The sequence below is a fragment of the Electrophorus electricus genome, chromosome 23 (genome assembly GCF_013358815.1).
Source record: "Electrophorus electricus isolate fEleEle1 chromosome 23, fEleEle1.pri, whole genome shotgun sequence".
Classification (NCBI taxonomy): Eukaryota; Metazoa; Chordata; class Actinopteri; order Gymnotiformes; family Gymnotidae; genus Electrophorus; species Electrophorus electricus.
Genome location: NC_049557.1, coordinates 7,839,653 through 7,858,781, shown reverse-complemented (window position 1 = coordinate 7,858,781; position 19,129 = coordinate 7,839,653). Strand labels below are relative to the sequence as shown.

At 45.2% G+C, this 19,129-nt stretch overlaps 1 protein-coding gene across 2 annotated transcripts in view; it reads left to right on the top strand.

The window, feature by feature from the left end:
- Positions 1-625: 625 nt before the first annotated feature.
- cdk16 (cyclin-dependent kinase 16) overlaps positions 626-19,129 on the top strand; it is a 28,973-nt gene continuing 10,469 nt past the window's right edge. Inside the window, exons 1-12 of one of the 2 annotated variants that reach the window (XM_035521803.1) lie at positions 626-981; positions 6,950-7,130; positions 9,389-9,553; positions 11,876-12,009; positions 12,221-12,346; positions 13,543-13,599; positions 14,153-14,267; positions 14,525-14,619; positions 14,823-14,885; positions 18,108-18,231; positions 18,827-18,947; positions 19,097-19,129. The exon at positions 19,097-19,129 is cut by the window's right edge and continues 65 nt beyond it. In XM_035521803.1, coding sequence (XP_035377696.1) covers positions 7,010-7,130; positions 9,389-9,553; positions 11,876-12,009; positions 12,221-12,346; positions 13,543-13,599; positions 14,153-14,267; positions 14,525-14,619; positions 14,823-14,885; positions 18,108-18,231; positions 18,827-18,947; positions 19,097-19,129 — 1,154 coding nt within the window. In that variant the 5' untranslated portion in view covers positions 626-981; positions 6,950-7,009. The remainder of the gene's footprint in view (positions 982-6,949; positions 7,131-9,388; positions 9,554-11,875; positions 12,010-12,220; positions 12,347-13,542; positions 13,600-14,152; positions 14,268-14,524; positions 14,620-14,822; positions 14,886-18,107; positions 18,232-18,826; positions 18,948-19,096) is intronic. The other variant, XM_035521804.1, reaches the window with a different exon arrangement.

Genomic DNA, 19,129 nt, shown 5'->3' with positions numbered 1-19,129 from the left:
CATGCTCCTGTTCTTTTAGACTCTCTCTCTCTCTCTGTGTGTGTGTGTGTGTGTGTGTGAGAGAGAGAGAGAGAGAGAGAGAGACAGAGAGAGAGAGAGAGAGAGAGAGAGAGAGAGAGAGAGAGAGAGAGAGAAACAATACAGAGTCTACACTTCGACGGACTCTTCAGGTAAGGTTTCCCCTTGTCTCTCTGAAGCACATTAAACTCATTTCCCATTCATGGATCACATGGTGAGGTGAAATCAAAGAGAATGCATATCACTTACTAAATGCATTAATCATGTTATGACAATTAGAACTTTATAAATACAATGAATTTAACATATATGAACTAAAAATGTCAAGGTTCTGAATCATACTTTCCAACCCGGTAGTTTGGGTAATTTCTGTAACTAGTATACCTCCATACAATATTATTATTATTGGTCACTAAAAAGACAATTTTGTTATAGGCACCTCGCTGCTACTCCCCTGAGCATTAGGGCTGAATGGTACAGTCTTACTTGGTTGAATGGAATTTGGGTCAGACCACTCTACGCCAGTTCCAGTTTATTAGGGGGGGACGTATTGTTTTCTTAATGTCCACATATGATTTTGGTGTCCAGTAACATCTGGTGAATCAATCAAAGATAAAAGATGAAACCATAAGTTATCTGCAAAATGCAAACGTATCGTATTAATACTAATATTTGCTAAGACGTAGTCACTTTCATCTGCACCTCTCTAATCAGGAGTGAGTGACTCCGGATCTATTCACAGCTACGCCGCTGGTCCCTTCCACTCCGGATTTAGCCAAGAGAAGAACAGCTGCGGTAACGTTTTAACAGTTTTGGAGAAGGCGAGTGGGACATGCTGTCGGCGGGAAGAGAGTCGGCGCACCGCCGAAGCCAGTAGAGCCATGGCCGAGGACTACTGGGAACACACGGTGGCTTTGGGATATCGCTAAGATCACAAGGGCACACGGGATCCCGCGCCCTCCGGTAAGCAGCCGATCCGGTGTTCCGCGCTCGGTAAACCTCGCAGGCTCGGGGCGCTTCAACCATGTGGCACAGGTTTTATATTCAGAGAGACAATGCTGAGCCCGTCACGAACGATGTGCGTACGCTGTGGCTTGGCAAGCACAGGGGATTTATTCCAACACGATCCCGACAGAGCCTGGCGACGCCTGGTCCGCGGACGGGAACAGTCGCCCGTTGCTAGCGGGCGCAATGCCGCTTGAAAGTGAAATGTGAAACACCGCTTCGCTTGTCACAGGTCATAAACATTTTAATCTAACGCTAAACGTTGTTGACCAGCGTCATATGTTGCCGAGATCAGTAAGACCACAGGGAATCAGTTAACCTAACTGCTATGCTAGGTGTCTAGGTTAGGTACATACCAGTGCGTGATGCAAATAATGCATAGACAGAAATAATAATTAATAGACAATAACAAACAGTTTAGGATGTCGAGACCGACTGCCGACGTTGGCTGTGTTACTAGGTTAATTCCAGTTCATTAGGTTAGCTAGCTGGCAAGCTAACGTCACCCGTTAACTATTAACATCGCCAGCTGATGAAGTCTAGTTTTATTGAGCAACCTTATGTCGGAAACGAATGAGCTATTTGGACTACAATAATAACTGTGTTGGATTGCTCCGAAGACTTTGGCCCTCTTAAAGCTTGTTTGTGCACCTGGCGCACGCAGGTAACGTTAACGTAAGCGAGCAGAATGCGTAACTTGGCTGGATCCATTGATAACGGTAGTTTATGTGAATGCAAGAAATGCATGTTAGCCCACATTCAACATACGAGTAAGTTGTAAACAATAAAACGACACCCTTCGGTGCTGTCTGTCTGTTTGTTTGATAACAGCTGGAGTGCCACGCTATTCAGTGGGCAACGACGTCTTCCTCCAACCATTCGTCATTGTACAGTCTTAAGTGTATCCTAAAGGCAACGCTGTATTTTCCTGTAACTTTGAGCTGCGCAGATATGGTCAGGATTGGTAGTAATTCGTCAGCAGGTGTAATCCCTGTTGGAGTAGGATCGAGCTACTTAAATCAGGAAGTGCAGACCTGACTAAAACGGTTAGAGGCACCATGCTATATCATTCGCATGTAGTACGTTTTCGTCTCTGGACGTGTTCGTGTGTATAAGGTCGAGAAGGCAGTCAGACAGGCCTCCTCTGAGACAGCATCGCATGTGATATGTGTGTGTCCATTAAGTATGCAAGTCTAGGTTAAAAAAATCCTCTAACTGCTGCACCGTATTGATGAGACTGTGGTGTCTTGACTAATTATAAACACCAAAAGACCTCATATCAATTGGTCTGAGCTAATAATGCACTCAATAATTCTCAATAATTCATTACAGGATCATATAATTAGCCTGCTCACTAATGTGAAGAAGGCAGGGCTGTTTCGAGTTGTTTGAATTAAGAGATTAAAGGAGGAAAAACTACCATGCTGCACATGCTGATGGTTATCGGGATACCTTTGCATCTAAATTATTACTTACATCATTCTGGAGTGATTGGTTAGAGTAATGTCACCAAATAATCCTAGCAAACAAATGTCTGAAACAAAACTATCAGCTCTGTGTGTGTGACTGTGTGTGTGTGTGTGTGTGTGTGTGTGTGTATATATATATATATATATATATATATATATATATATATATATATATATATATATATATATATATATATATATATATATATAAATGTGTGTGTGTGTGTGTGTGTGTGTGTGTATGCAGACTGGATTAGTCCTAATCTCTAAGAAGGAATGAATGGATTCAGTTGCATACAGAAGGAGATGCCATAATTCTGACACACAATTACACAAATTTTTGAGTTGTGGGAGAATTGGGAAGTACTTATGTAATCCCACACGGTGTACAGCAGGGATACTCCACACTTCTAGAGAGCTGGTTACTGCAGGTTTTCATAGCTGCTTTTAAACAGGTGTTTAAACAAGCGTTAATGCAGTAGCTGAGTTACCAGTTGTTGGTAACCAGTTGTTGAGTGAGAAAATTGTTTAATTAACCGCTAGATTACTAACTGAATGAAATGACTGGACCTGCATGGATATGAGTGGCTGGATTTAGAGAGGCTTCCTTATGGATGCTATGCCCTAGCCTGGCAGTTGACATGTTCTTTTGGCTGATTAAAATTTTAGATTTAGGCCTGTGTTCCACTAATACACAGGTTATGAGTACATATGGGCTATATTCAGAACATAACCCATATTGAGAACATGACCCAGCTGAAGGAGGTTGTTAACAAGGGTGTCTACATGCTGGAGAACACAGCGGTCCTGTTGATCATGTTTTCTCCACATCATCACTGCTAATGAGAAGGTGAATGTGTTGGTGCACCGGCCGAGGCCTGTGTGAAGCTCCTAGGATTGGGCCTGGGAGGAGGGGGCTTCCGCACGGTAGCACACGTCCTTCTGCATTTGCAGGGTTTGATGATAGACTGACATGCCCAATGAAGTGTGTTGACTAGTGGGGAACTTGGAAGTGCAAGAGCTCCTTAGTGCGGTGAAAGGAAATCACAACTCTGCAACTGGGTTTGAGTGTTGGGCCTGATTGTTTGTCCTCATAATGTAAGAGTAATGATAATGATGATAATCAAATGTGCGTTTTTTATGAGACCCTTAATAGAACTCTGTTCCAGTAAGTGTGATAAATGTGAATTTTGTCACCAAACCCTTATCTTGATCCAGAAAGAAGTAGATATCCATCTAATATCCTAGCCTTGTGAAATTAATGCTTTCTGTGTTGGAATGCTGCAATAAAGCAGTTGTCACAATAAGCAGTAACTCATATGATCAGTTATTTACATAGTAACTACATCAGCGATACAACTTCTGACCAGTCAAGAACTTGGCGAGGAAAGCCAGTGAATACCTGACAGTCCAGACAGTAGCAGATTTGGGAGGGGCATATAAACCACAACTGATGGAGGGGTATCACACCCCATACCTACACTCACTCTGTCAAGCTGTCACAGTGTCAATGCGCCCCTCAGCAGTGGTCTGGTACAGTAGATAAATGAGCTTCAGTCTGGTCTGTGCGCTTTATCAGCATGTGTCAGAACAGTGCGACTGTGAAGCTTGAGCCCAAAGCACTGCCTTCTCATCCTGCGGTTCAGCTTGACACTGGTTCACAAAGGCTAGCATGGCTAACGGGGAGTGAATATGAGTGTGGGATCAGCTGCCGCATTCTCAACTGCGTCACGGTAGTGGACCGCTATTGACATTCATTCATTATTAGTGGTGTTTGCATTTTTTGGGTAAACTGATATGGGAACAGCTAAAGTGTAGCTCAGAGGCAGTGTGGGCGTCAGGTCTGTGCAGCAGAGGTTACAGCACCGATGCGAATGTTCAGAGAATTAAATCCTTTATGTAATTAAGCGCATACGTACACAGCAGACTGAGGTGCGTTTGAGCAGGGAAATTGTCGAACATCAGTGGTGTGTTCAGTAGTGCAGGATTCCACCAGCCCAGAGTGCTTTGCAGAAAATTCTGCTGAACGTTTCAGCCCCTCCAGGGGCTCTCTTCCTCACCTTAGTGTTCAGTGGAATGTTGCTCTGCTCACAAAGAGACCTATGCCAAACCTTCGTCTACTGATTACAAGGCAACAGATGCTCTCAACCCCAGGACCCCAGAACCCCAGGAGCTGAGAACATTTGCACTACAGAACACACCCCAGGCCTGGAGCTGAGAACTTCTGCACTACTGGTCATTTGTCAAATGGGCAGCTTCCTAAATATCTCCTGAAGGACACCAACACATTTAGGTACAGTGCATTCCCAGGATCCATTTACTCCATTGCAAATTTGCTGGGAAGTTGACATGGTGGCTCTGGGACTTGTTGCTGTCATTGGGATTAATGAAGCAGGTGCCAGTCCATTTGGAATTTGTGCTCGGGGAGGGAATTTTACCATAGTTTTCCTTCTCCGCCTGCACATCAGGAGTCTACATCTGGATGTCAGTGAAACTGCTTTTGTAACAGCGTCCATTGTGAAAAGAACTACTGGACTACTTTTATTTGCACTATGTGAATAATTACATACATGTGCAAAAGTTGTGTGCGCCCGAGAAGCCTATTCTAGATCAGTGATCATAAATAATTTGCTTGGGCTTGCGACTGGAGGAGACCATTGCAGCGTGCGCCTTAGCGTTCTCTGAAGCTTATAACTATCTTATTACCGCACCACATACATCATCATATCTATTTGCCTCTTGAGTTCTTCCATTATATGAGCAAAATGAGCGCTTTGTTGTGCATGACAAACTGAGTTCCTGTCGGACTGCAGGATATGATCAGGCTGCTGCGCTGCACTGGAGCTGCATCCAGATGGAAAAATCGCCATTGTACACCCTCCCTGCTGACTTCATCTGCGATCCAAAACACTTATAGTAGATGTTAACAAATCAGCACTACGATGGCAGAACTTAAATTGTGGAACCTTGTCCCCAGAAAGAAGGCAGCACAGTGGTCATTGGGAAATAGAAGACATTGTGTCCTTTTAAATATTTACATATTTGGAAAACTAAGTTAGTAACTGAGTTATTACTTTTACATTTTGAATATGCTTACCTCTTTAGCTTGTGTTGGTTTCTCCAGAACAAGAGTAATGCTAATAAACCTAGACTCAGAGGATTTTAATTGGCTAATCACCACTGTTATTCAATTTTAGTTTAAGACTAGGCTTAATGTGTGTGCTGGAAACCAGCCCTTAGACATCTTGTTGCTTGATGTTTTTAAATTTGTGGTGTGCTGTGTTGTCTGTAGTCCATTGGCATCCGTGTATGGTTGATACAGATCAGAAAGGCATTTAATGGCATCTTGGGTAAACGATGGTTCACGTATCATGGTAATTAACACTGGTTCTTTACGGGCACTCGAAATACTCGAGCCCAGGCCTTTCAAATGCGTGTTCATGTCTCAGGTTTCTCTGCACTTCCGTTGGCGTGCATGGCTCTGTGACAAGGCAGCGAATTCCACTTTCACCATTTCAGCTATCTGAAATATTTTTAGCATCACTCTTTTAGCTGTTTGCATTTGCCGTCCTTTGAAATGTGTTGCTTCATTGAGAGAAATTAAACACTGATTGCATGAACCCAAGTAAAAATAGTCACTGAATCACCGTAAGGTCAGCCTGTCCGCTTCCTGTTACGTTTTTATTCTTTTTGGTAATTATACCAAATGCCTTTGTTTTGTTCTATTTTCAAACTTAATTTTTTACATCTCAGGCTAAATCTTCAGCTAAAAATATGATTCTGGTTTAATTGCTGTATAAACCTGAGTCTTGGCTGAAGTTTTTAACCTGGTGGAAGTTATTTATGGTGAAAATTTCACAACCTGTGCTTCGCTAACAGCCCAGTTTAACGAATGTTGCTTTTCATATTCACGACGAGCAAAACGATCATTAGTTGACCCACCTAACCTCTGGCAGCACAGGCCACTGCAGCTTTGCATTTCCTAGACCTCGTGTGCATAGTAAATATGTTTTAAATCCCATGCCTGTGTGGACAAACTTTCCTTTTTCTTGCTTCAGAAGATCTTCACTGTTATCTATCAAGTAAATGAATGTCCAGGGGTAATAAAAAGAAACAAACTAGTCCTTGCAACAGCAACAACAACAAACTGTTTTGAGCACTAACATCGTTGCACATTCAGATGTGTAGGAAGCAATTTTTTTGGTTACTGGCCTCGTGAGCGCAGACTGATTATCTCAAAACGGCTAATCAACATTTCTACCCACACCTCTGCCCTCAAACGTGCTATGGAGTGTGTTTGAAGGCCACCGTATTTTCCCAAAAGAGAGACCGTCCATCTTGCGCGTTGTAACATTAAAGCAACTTTCACCAAAAAGCCAAATGTCTGATAACCTGAAACGTCTAGCGTGTAACGTTGTGCAACACCGTCCTTATGACCGGAAGTGTGTGTCGGACAGGGCGAACGAACAGTGGCTGCGCCTCCACCCCCCTCGTCCCGTGCCCCTCGTCCGCCGCTGATGGACCGCATGAAGAAGATCAAGCGGCAGCTGTCGTTGACGCTGCGGGGGAACAGCAGCGAGGACAAGCGCCTGAACGACACCATGGGCTCTCAGGACGCAGGCGCGCACAGTGACTCGGGTACGGTAACTGCACGACCGTCAAAGCCGCAGCTAAAAATGAGTCTCGGGGAGTACCGCACACTTATCTCAGCCTTCTTTTTCTCCAGTTTAGTGCAACTCGGCGCCTACAGTGCCATGCATCTTTCATAACAGCTAAAACCTGACTCTGGAAAAATGCTGTACATTTAACTCATCTCAGCTCCAGCATGGTTCTGTAACACTCATCCGAGCTCTATGCCTACAGTGCAACCTTCATAACGGCTTATAACTGATTCCTGTACAATATTGTGCGTTGACTCATTTGGACTCAGCTCTACACTTACCGTACAATACAACTCATCTGAGCTAAAACCTGACCCTCACTCATCCCAGTACAAATACTCTCCACTCGTGCCATGATGGCGTATGGTGACCCGTGATTGCTAAAAATAAAAACGTCACCAGTACGAACCAGATATTTTCCCATCTTGACTCGTGCATTATACTGCAAACCTGTCCCGAACTCTACACCAGTGTTGTAGAGCAACCCATCCTGGCTGTACACCAGTAATGTACTACGACTCATCCCGACTTCACATGTGTCCCAGGCAAGGCTGGCTCTGAGCTGGTAGGGGGGGTTTAGTCTGCCCCTAGTGCATGTGTGTGCAGATTATTCTCCTTATAGCCACACAGTGAGGATTTAAATAGAACATTCTGGCAAAATGCCAGTGTGGAGCAGTGGTGCACTATATGGAGAGATATTCAGAACTCATTACTGATTAGCCATTATTACAGACCTTTGAAAAATGACCCCTAATGCCTGCTGCACTGTGGGAGGCTGTCTGTGGATTGACAATGGTGTCTTGCTGAGTCTGCATTTCGTTTGACTTATTAAACGCACATGTGTGCTTGCTGCCTCATTTCATGGTGCCTAACAGAGTAAGATAGGCATGCAGTGAGAGAACTCAAACAACTTAGAGTGGCTGTGTGTGTGCCCTGTGTGTGTGCGTGCGCTTGCGTGCGCGTGTGCGCGTGAGTGTGTGTGTGTGCATGTGTGTGAGTGTGTGTGTACGTGTGCGCGTGTGTGTGAGTGTGCGTGTGTGTGTGTGAAAAGTTCAATCTCCTGCCTGCCATTTTCCTTTTGACCAATCAGCATGCCTGTTCCAGCATGGCTTCCTTGCTTTTACTCATGTGGAGCGTTCAGGCCTCAGTCCAAATGGTGCGACGTCCGTTTGCCTTTGCACATGCTGAGGAATTCCTGCTCTTCTGTCCTGTTTGAAACAAAAGGCACTAAAACAGTCCTGGCAAGGCCGAATATGAGCCAATCTGTTTGGGGATCCCTGATTTTGGCATTGCTGGCTTGATCTTTACTAACGGTGTAGGAGTTCCCTGTAAACTGACCCCGAGTTCATTAACACATTTTGTTAAATTAAATGCATGCTGTAAGATTGTGTTTTCTTTGATTTTGATTTGCTTTCCCCTGTCTTTTCTTGTTTCCTCTTTCTCGATGTTCCCTCCGTCTCCCTCGGTCTGCGTATCTGTGTCCTTGTGACCTTCTTGGGCTCTCCACGGCTGCTGGTCATCTTTCCTGTCCTGCGTTTGCTTTGGCTTCATCATGCTGCTTATTTCATTTGTCTGGTGTGTAACATCCTCTCTCATTGCACCTCCTTGGCTTCTCTTGCTTTCTTTCTCTCATTTTTTCTTTTCTGGGATTTTTTTCCCCCTCTTCTCTTTTTTTTACTCTTCGTTTTCTCTCTCTCTCTATTCTTTCTTACTGCTCTTTATTTTGACTTTATCTTTTTTAACCTTCACCTAACCTCATCTTCTCTCTCTACTCGCTCTTTCTGCTTCCCAAATTATGCTCGCTCTGTCTGTTTGTGTGTGTGTGTGTGTGTGTGTATATATATGTGTGTGTGTGTATGTGTGTCTGTCTGTGTCTGTCTGTGTGTGTGTGTGTGTGTGTGTGTGTGTGTGTCCGTCTGTGTGTGTGTGTGTGTGTGTGTATATATATGTGTGTGTGTGTGTGTCCATCTGTGTGTGTGTGTGTGTGTGTATATATATGTGTGTGTGTGTGTGTCCATCTGTGTGTGTGTGTGTGTGTCCATCTGTGTGTGTGTGTGTGTGTCCGTCTGTGTGTGTGTGTGTATGTGTGTGTGTGTGTGTGTGTGTGTCTGTCTGTGTGTGTCCATCTGTGTCTGTGTGTGTGTGTGTGTGTGTGTGTGTGTGTGTGTGTGTGTGTGTGCCACCCACCTCTGGCCTGCTCCTTGTGTGTGCTCCTCTCCTGTCCCTCTCTCCCAGAGGCTATGCCAGGTGGGGGTAGTGCCACACTGCGGGGTTCAGTGAGAGGAGCAGGCGGCTCCTTCAGCATGCACTCACTCCTACAGAACTACAGCAGCGCCATGCGCCGACCTCGCAGTCTGGGCCGCAGCCTCAGCTCCTATCTCAACCATACCGCACGCCTGGGTACACACACACACACACACCCCATACCGCACGCCTGGGTACACACACACACACACACACACACACACACACCCCATACCGCACGCCTGGGTACACACACACACACACACACACACACACACCCCATACCGCACGCCTGGGTACACACACACACACACACACACACACCCCATACCGCACGCCTGGGTACACACACACACACACACACACACACACACACACACACACACACACACCCCATACCGCACGCCTGGGTACACACACACACACACACACACACACACACACACACCCCATACCGCACGCCTGGGTACACACACACACACACACACACACACCCCATACCGCACGCCTGGGTACACACACACACACACACACACACACACACACACACACACACACCATACCGCACGCCTGGGTACACACACACACACACACACACACACACACACACACACACACCATACCGCACGCCTGGGTACACACACACACACACACACACACACACACACACACACCCCATACCGCACGCCTGGGTACACACACACACACACACACACACACACACACCCCATACCGCACACCTGGGTACACACACACACACACACACACACACACCCCATACCGCACGCCTGGGTACACACACACACACACACACACACACACACACCCCATACCGCACGCCTGGGTACACACACACACACACACACACACACCCCATACCGCACGCCTGGGTACACACACACACACACACACACACACACACACACACACATACACACCTCATACTGCACGCCTGGGTACACACACACACACACACACACACACACACATACACACCTCATACCGCACGCCTGGGTACACACACACACACACACACACACACACACCCCATACCGCACGCCTGGGTACACACACACACACACACACACACACACACACACACACACACACACACCCCATACCGCACGCCTGGGTACACACACACACACACACACATACACACCCCATACCGCACGCCTGGGTACACACACACACACACACACACCCCATACCGCACGCCTGGGTACACACACACACACACACACACCCCATACCGCACGCCTGGGTACACACACACACACACACACACACCCCATACCGCACGCCTGGGTACACACACACACACACACACACACACACACCCCCCATACCGCACGCCTGGGTACACACACACACACACACATACACACCCCATACCGCATGCCTGGGTACACACACATACACACACACACACCATACTGCACGCCTGGGTATATACACACACACATACACACATACACACCCCATACTGCATGCCTGGATACACACACACATACACCATACCGCACGCCTGGGTACACACACATGCATACACATACACACACACACACTCGTGTGAAACTGGGCTGTGTGAGATGCAGCTTAAGGGTAGACAGGGAGCTGCGATGGAAGCTGCACAATGGCGGATCATCGTGGATGTTTTAAACCACAGAGCAGCTCACAGTGAATCACGGGGAATTTTAGGACCCAGTCTGTTCTTCTCCTGCCAAATGCGCTACTCTGTTTGGAATATGGATCGATTGATTTCATTGACAAGTTTTTTTTCTATCTTACTTTTTAAAAAAATAAAACGCTTCCAGAGTATGATGCAGAGTTCCCGTTAGGGTACTCCGACAGAGGCAGCAGAGCACTTAGGCTCTGGTGTGTTCAGTCGAACTTCCATCTTAGAACTGAACTGCTTGGTAAGCAGACTCTGAACAACAGCCATTTAAAAAGACTGGTTTTCCTAATATAACGCACACACCCGCATTTGTTTTTAGATGTTTTAAACAATTTTTAGGACACGGGGATAAGGCATGTTGTGTGTGTTTTTGTTTATATGTAACTACATATATGTAATAAGAATTTTCTAAGCCTAAACCTAACCTTGACCTAAGTTTTAAAAGTGGAAACATGTATCTTTTGTAGAAAGCACTTTGCTTTTTCAGGACTATATTGTTCATCCTGACAAGGTAAGTGATACCTCTTTTTCTCCCTGGGTATTCTAAATAGTCAGGATTTTCTTTGTCATGAAAATTCACACCACACACACACACACACACACACGCGCGCAATCTCTCTAACAGTTTTTTATCTGTTAGCTTTTATCAATCTGTTCAGTCATTAAAATAACCTTTATGAGTGTTCAAGTCACGGGTTTTTGTGTGACCTGTTGTTAAACCTGAATTGGAGAACATCTCTGCAGTGTACCAATGAGCATAAAGAAAGTGCCCTAACGTGTGCGTGTGTGTGTTTACGCAGAGATAGTCCACGAAGACGTAAAGATGGGCTCGGATGGAGAGAGCGACCAGGCATCAGCCACTTCCTCCGACGAGGTGCACAGCCCCGTGCGTCTCCGACTCAGGAACAACCCTGGGCGCAAAATTTCCACTGAGGTGCCTGAGCCCCTCCTTCCACCCCCACTCATGGGGTTTAGTGCCCTGCTTTGCTTTTGTTATTTTGTTGTTTGTGATTTGTTGTTGTTTATTCATTTGTTTAGTGCAAAAGAAGTCAGAATGGCTTGTTGCAAAACGGGAATGCAACATTTCAAGATTTTATTAACAAGGCACTTTTGTGCGTGCACATGTGTTTCCGACTCCCTCCCAGGACATAAATAAGCGCCTGTCTCTGCCAGCTGATATCCGGCTCCCGGACGGATACCTGGAGAAGTTCAGCCTGAACAGCCCCCTGTTTGACAAACCCCTGAGTAGGCGGCTACGCAGAGTCTCTCTGGTAACAGCAGTAGTGATGTACCTTCCATGCATCAAACGCTGCTAAACTCTTGTAACATGAATTTGTGTCATTTTGACCAAAATTGTTTGTTTCACGGGTCAAGGAAAGGCTGTAATTGGTCAGGATGCTCACAGCACACAATGCTTTTCTTCTTTTGCATATCTCCACCTTCCGGGAAATGGGTAGTACAGGGGTCAATATTGTGATAAAGGTTACAAGCAATATATTGGGCAGCTCTAATTCTACCCAGAGTGCAGAGTAGTATGGCTTACCACTGTTCCTTTAGAATGCAGTATTGCATTAACAACAAGCGATATATTAGGCAGCCTTACTATTGACCACTCTCCATCTCTCTCTGTTGCTCCCTTACTATCACTCTCTCTTTCTGTGTCTGTCCTTTCCTCCCTCTTTATCTGCCTCCTTGTCTCTTCCCCTCTGGGTCAAATGAGAGAATGCTCAGTTGCACATTATCAGCAGTGGTAGCCATTATAAGTGCTTTGGCTGGGGACACAGTGATAAAGAGAAGAGGAGTTCTCAGTCCAGTGTCTCCCTGCTGAAATAAACACACCGAGGCTCACAGAGTCCTGCTCACAGAGCAGGACATCAAAAGGTGTTTGTTTAAGGTTTGTTGTGTTTCTGTTTTCCTTACTCTACCAAAACTGACTCGACTCATTAGTCAATTACTAAACCCTTCCTCAGTTCAACAGAGGTGAATGTAACAGGGAAACACTAAACCGCAGTGCAGAGGGAAAAGGGGTCAGCAGTAGGAGACATTCTCATGGTCTGTGTAAAATGGACAACGGTTGTGTGCCAAACGTACTCTGCTCTCCGGGTAACATGAGCTTCTGCCTGTAGAGCTGACTGCAGGGAAGGAAACAAAGCTTCTGGGCGTCCTAGTTATGGACTATATTATTTTGTCGTTGTAATTGGAGGTTAGCGTATGCATTAGCCCCAATGTAGGGTGGGACCATAAAAATAAAACAATTATTATATATTTAATGCACCATCCTGAAATATTTGTGATATTTATCCAAAATGCCAAAACAGATTTGGCAGCCTAATCTCAGGGTTTGAGCAGAATTGCAGTTAATGCAATAATGTATTAAACATTTATGCAGCTGTGAATCAGTGGTGAAAGGTGCACTGAAGTATCCACGTTGGTTCTGGAGTGACAGTACCGATGTTTTTGCTTGCAGTCAGAAATTGGTTTTGGGAAGTTGGAGACGTACGTGAAACTGGATAAACTAGGAGAGGTAATGTGTTCATGGTGCATGGCGAATTCTTTTATCCACCCTGCCACACTTAATGACGACGTCAGTACACGAACCCACACTTAATGACGATGTCAGTACACGAACCCACACTTGATGACGACGTCGGTACACGAACACACACTTGATGACGACGTCGGTACACGAACCCACACTTGATGACGACGTCGGTACACGAACCCACACTTGATGACGACGTCGGTACACGAACCCACACTTGATGACGACGTCGGTACACGAACCCACACTTGATGACGACGTCGGTACACGAACCCACACTTGATGACGACGTCGGTACACGAACCCACACTTGATGACGACGTCGGTACACGAACCCACACTTGATGACGACGTCGGTACACGAACCCACACTTGATGACGACGTCGGTACACGAACCCACACTTGATGACGACGTCGGTACACGAACCCACACTTATTGATGCCGATTTAGATGTATTCAACTTGTTGGCCTCTTTCCTCTAAGTGTATGCATTTAAATCAGCATTAACAAACTGCCTTGTAACTGCCTTTCAGGGCACATATGCCACGGTCTATAAGGGTCGCAGTAAGCTTACTGATAACCTGGTGGCTCTAAAAGAGATACGCTTGGAGCATGAGGAGGGAGCGCCCTGCACCGCCATCAGAGAGGGTGAGTCCCAGCCCAGAATCCAGAACACAACCCGGAATCCAGAACACAACCCGGAATCCAGAATCCAGATCCAAGAACTCATTAGTATTCGTGGCAGCTAACCACAGCTAAATGTGTGAAGGAGCAGCACCACTCTCTGCTCACACTGCAATATTCACTGCATGGATACTAAGTGACTTAGTATTGGGCTGCTTCTCAAGATGGTTATAGAATAAAATGGATTTTTATTCACTGCATCACCTCTCCTCCCCTCCCAGTGTCCCTGCTGAAGGATCTGAAACATGCCAACATTGTGACCCTGCATGACATCATCCACACGCAGAAGTCTCTGACGCTCGTGTTTGAATATCTTGTGAGTCATGCGCACACGCAAAAACACAGGGGCACATTTGCACACTTCCCAGATTGTCATTTTTGCAACTCTGTTTACAGTTTTCAGCTCTATATTTTTATTGTTATCCCGGCAGTATGGTTCTTTGAAGTGTAAGAGCACTGTGGGTTTCCTTGCCTGTTAATTCTTCCTCATGCTTCTAATGCTGTGTTTGTGGTGTTCAGGATAAAGACCTGAAACAGTACTTGGACGACTGTGGGAACTGCATCCACGTGCACAACGTTAAGGTGAGAGGCAGCAGCTGTAGGTGACTGCAGACACACACAATGTGTTCATCTCAGTCCAAGGCAGAAGGGTTATTTATAAACCTAAATGTTGCAAAAGGATTCAATTAAAATTTCTTTATATATCGCTTTTACCAAGAGATATTGACTTAAAGCAGTATTACAGGAACCAAATAAGAACCCAGACACCAATAAGGCAAGGAATACCTCCCAGTGTGGGATAAAGCAGAAACCTTAGGAGGAATAAGACTCAAAGACAGATCCGTCTTGGTTAACACTGGATAGCAGCATTCATCAGCATCATAATAGATGGAAATAGATATGTAGTAAATCAGTAGATACCGATAGTCAGATTTTAGTAAAATTACAATAGCCGATAGCTAGTCTGCTAATAAACACATATATATCATTTATGACAGAGCAGCACATAAAAGGATTGTTAGTAGGTCCCATGTCAGAGAGAGCCAGTGCAGTTAGGCAGGTCCAGAATAAAGGAAGCACTGCAGTTGGGCAGTTCCAGAATGAGGGGACCAGGACGTGTAAGTCAGGTCCAGGAAAGGTAACCCCAGCAAGGCAGCCATCCAGAGCAACCTGTAAAACTGCTTGTTTCCATGGAAGAAATCCTCATGCCAGAGTCTAAATATGCCATTAAATTAGAACTCTGTTAGTCTGAATGCACACAAGGTAATACATACAGTAAGGTTTAGAGATTAAACAGGTGCCATGAAGTGGCTAGGGAGGGGCTATGTGCTTCTTGAAGAGGTGGGTCCTCGGTGTAACTTTGAAGACAGAAGGGACGTCCCTGTATGAACAGGCAGTGGATCATTCCACGATCTGGGTGCTGGTGCAGAAAAGAGTCCCTAGTGTCCCTCCCCAAGGCTAGCTGTACCGGAGGCACGAAGGGCGCGAGATACAGTTGCATGACCGTTTTGGACCTTGTAAGCAAAGGCCAGGGTTTTTAACCGGTTGCGGGTGACTACAGGACGCCAGTGGAGGGAATGCAGCAGTGGAGTGATGCTCTTGAACTTGGGACGACTGAATGAGTCATGCAGCTGTATTCTGGATCAGCTGCAAACATCTAGTGGAATGCTCATGGAGGCCTGCCAAGAGTGAGCTGTAGTAGTTCAGTTTTGAGATGATGAGGGACAGTACTAACAACTGAGAAAGATAGAAAACAGCCACATTCTCCTGATGTTATATAAGAGAAACCTGCTTGGGAGAAACGTGGGCAGAGAACGATCAGGGAGGTCTTAAAGGAGATGGCCAGATATTCATCTGGGGGGACAGCACCAGGAAAATATAATAGCTTTGCCTTGCTGGGATTCAGTTTTAGATCATGGGCAGTTATCCAAGATGTCAGACAGGCATGCTGAGATCTGAGTTGAGATGTTAGCATCTGTGGAGTGAAAAAGAAAATGGGTTGAGCGTCATCATAGTTGTGTTATGAGAAGCCACGTGGACGATATTACCTCTATAAGAGAGCGAGTATAGAGAGACAAGAGAAGAGGTCCAAGTATTGCTCCATGTGGGACACCTTTGGAGAGCTTGCAAGCGGAATATGACGATTGATTAAACCCGGCATGTTCTAAGTATTCACAAAAGAAAGAGGAGCAATGCTGGTTAGTAGCTGCTGACATCAGAGGGGTCAATAGTGGGTCTTTTTTCCAGAAAGGGAATGGTAATGGTGGTGGTCTTGAAGCTGCTTGGTTCCCGACGCAGTGTTACAGAAACATGTGCAGGCAGGTCAGTGTACAGAAGGGGATAATGCACCTTGCATCACGTCAGGTGATGGGATCTTGCACCGACATGTAGTCCAGACACCTTGGGGACAGGAGAGTAGCTTCCTGCTGTCTGGCACTGGCATCATACCAGGCAAGGGAGTACTCGTAGAGCTCTCCGAGAGACAGAACAGCGTGTTAAATATGCTGGAGTGTCCATGGTCCCATATGCTTTCTATAAAAATATCATGGTACGAGCATGGACTCCCACAGGTCTAGCAGTGGTTGCTTAGTTACAATAGAAAGTACCAGAAGGTAGCCCAGGCATGAAGGCTCCCTGAGACAACAGACCGCTGCCACCACACCACTCTGCCACCACACTGATCGTGAGGAATGAGAGGCAGCAGCACCAACAGCTTAGTTTCCCCATTTTAAAACTGGATGCAATTTCCTACTACTTAATTCAAAGCAGAAGTACTTTCACTGACCCCAAAAGTAGCTAGATAGAAGCTATCAGGATCCATTTTTAATCTTGACGGCTTCTCACTGAATTGTGGAGTAGCTGTAGGAAACTTTGATGTAACTACTGACTCTGTGCCCAAAGACCTGATTAATCAGGTATGCTTTCAGTCTACACTTAAAGACAGACAGTGTGTCAGAGTCTCGTACATTTACTGGAAGGTTGTTTCACAGCTGGAAGCTGTTGTGAGAAAAGACTCTGCCCCCCAGTTGTAGTTTTCATAGGTGGATCCTAATGGAAGATAAGGTTGCTAAGCTACTTTGATGCTACATTGCTAAGGTACAAAGATCATTTTAGCTTGACAGGATAATAAAAATATTTTCTTTTATAGAAAGGTGTAAAATATTTGTTATGCATCATTTAGTGATGGAGTATTTCTTCTTGTTTTGCAGTGTTTCCTAGATGAAAATAAGCTGTGTCTAGTGTCATTGTCCACATAAACATCGAAACGAAAGATCAGAGTCAGTAGGTACATCGAGGTTTCATACAGTTACACTATAAGTCAGTGAGAAGCCGTCAAGATTAAACACGCATCCTGATAGCTTCTATCTAGCTGCCTTTGGGGTCAGTGAAAGTACTTCAGTGGGAACCACGTGGTAGCATTATATAAATCGAAGACCAACGGTCCAAGAATATTGTGGCATGTGACAGTTTACTTTTCTCTGTACAAACAGAATTCTCCATTCACATTGTCCATGCACATACTGGCTCTCTGCTTTACTAAGAAGCTTTTCTCATTTACATTTCATTTCATTGGGCTCTTATCCAGAGTGATTCTGACTTTCATCAGTATGACAGTATCGGTACTTCCTGGAAAACCAACAACCTTCGTGTGGCCAGTACCTTGAGCCCCCTGCTCTGTGACCTATAGGGGCATGCCCCAATGCATTTAGAAAACAAAATGTCACATTTTACTCTGTGTGGAGTTTTTTTTTTGACTGTCTGTGTGTTTGTGTGTGGTTTGTTTGTTTGATTGTTTGTTTGTAGTTATTCCTGTTTCAGCTGTTGCGAGGGCTGAATTACTGTCACAGACGCAAAGTTCTCCATCGAGACCTCAAACCCCAGAACCTCCTCATCAATGATCGTGGAGAGCTCAAACTGGCTGATTTTGGTCCGTAATTGTAGACACACACAGTTGTTTTGCTGTTTTTATGGGTTTCTCATTGACTTGTGTGCTACTGTAAATAAATCATTCCAAAATCCGTTTTGCAAATAAAAGCTGCTTTTTGGTTTAAAAAAAAAGTTTTTCCTTTTGGGAAGAAACCAAATGTCCTTAAACATTATTATGCCAACATTTGATCCCCACAAAGAGTTAAATACATCCTCTTAAACACACACACACACACACACACAGACACAAACCGTTGTGAATGTTTAAGTGAAACCTTGCAGGAGTTATGAGAGTTTGGTAGTGAAAAGAGTTTGGTAGTGTGTTAAGATGACATCATGTGAAAGTTTGATAGTTTGTGAGAACTATGATATTGCATGTATGATAGTGAGAGAAGTCAAGTGTGAATACTGGTCTAAACGGCCTTTCCTGCAGATATTGCATTTTGTCATGGAAACTGACTTGCAAATTTTTGGCAAAGATGAAAAGTTGAGGTACTTGGTCCATCAAGAGCTGCACTGTCTGCACACACTCTGGAGATCTGTGAGATCATCTCATTTCTGAGCTGTTTCTGATGTTCCTTATGTTTTGTCTCTAGGTCTGGCTCGGGCAAAGTCGATTCCCACCAAGACCTATTCTAATGAGGTCGTGACTCTCTGGTACCGCCCCCCAGACATCCTACTGGGCAGCACAGACTACTCGACACAGATTGACATGTGGTGAGGGTCTGTCTGATTGGACACGTCTTATTTTAGCTGTCATTTCACTGCTAGAGAAACGGGTCTAGTAACGGCCGGTATGCTGGAGCATCAGTGCAGTGAGTTAATTTGGTTACTGTGTGTGTGCCCACGTGTTTGTCTGTGGGTAGGGGAGTTGGCTGTATTTTTTATGAGATGGCTAC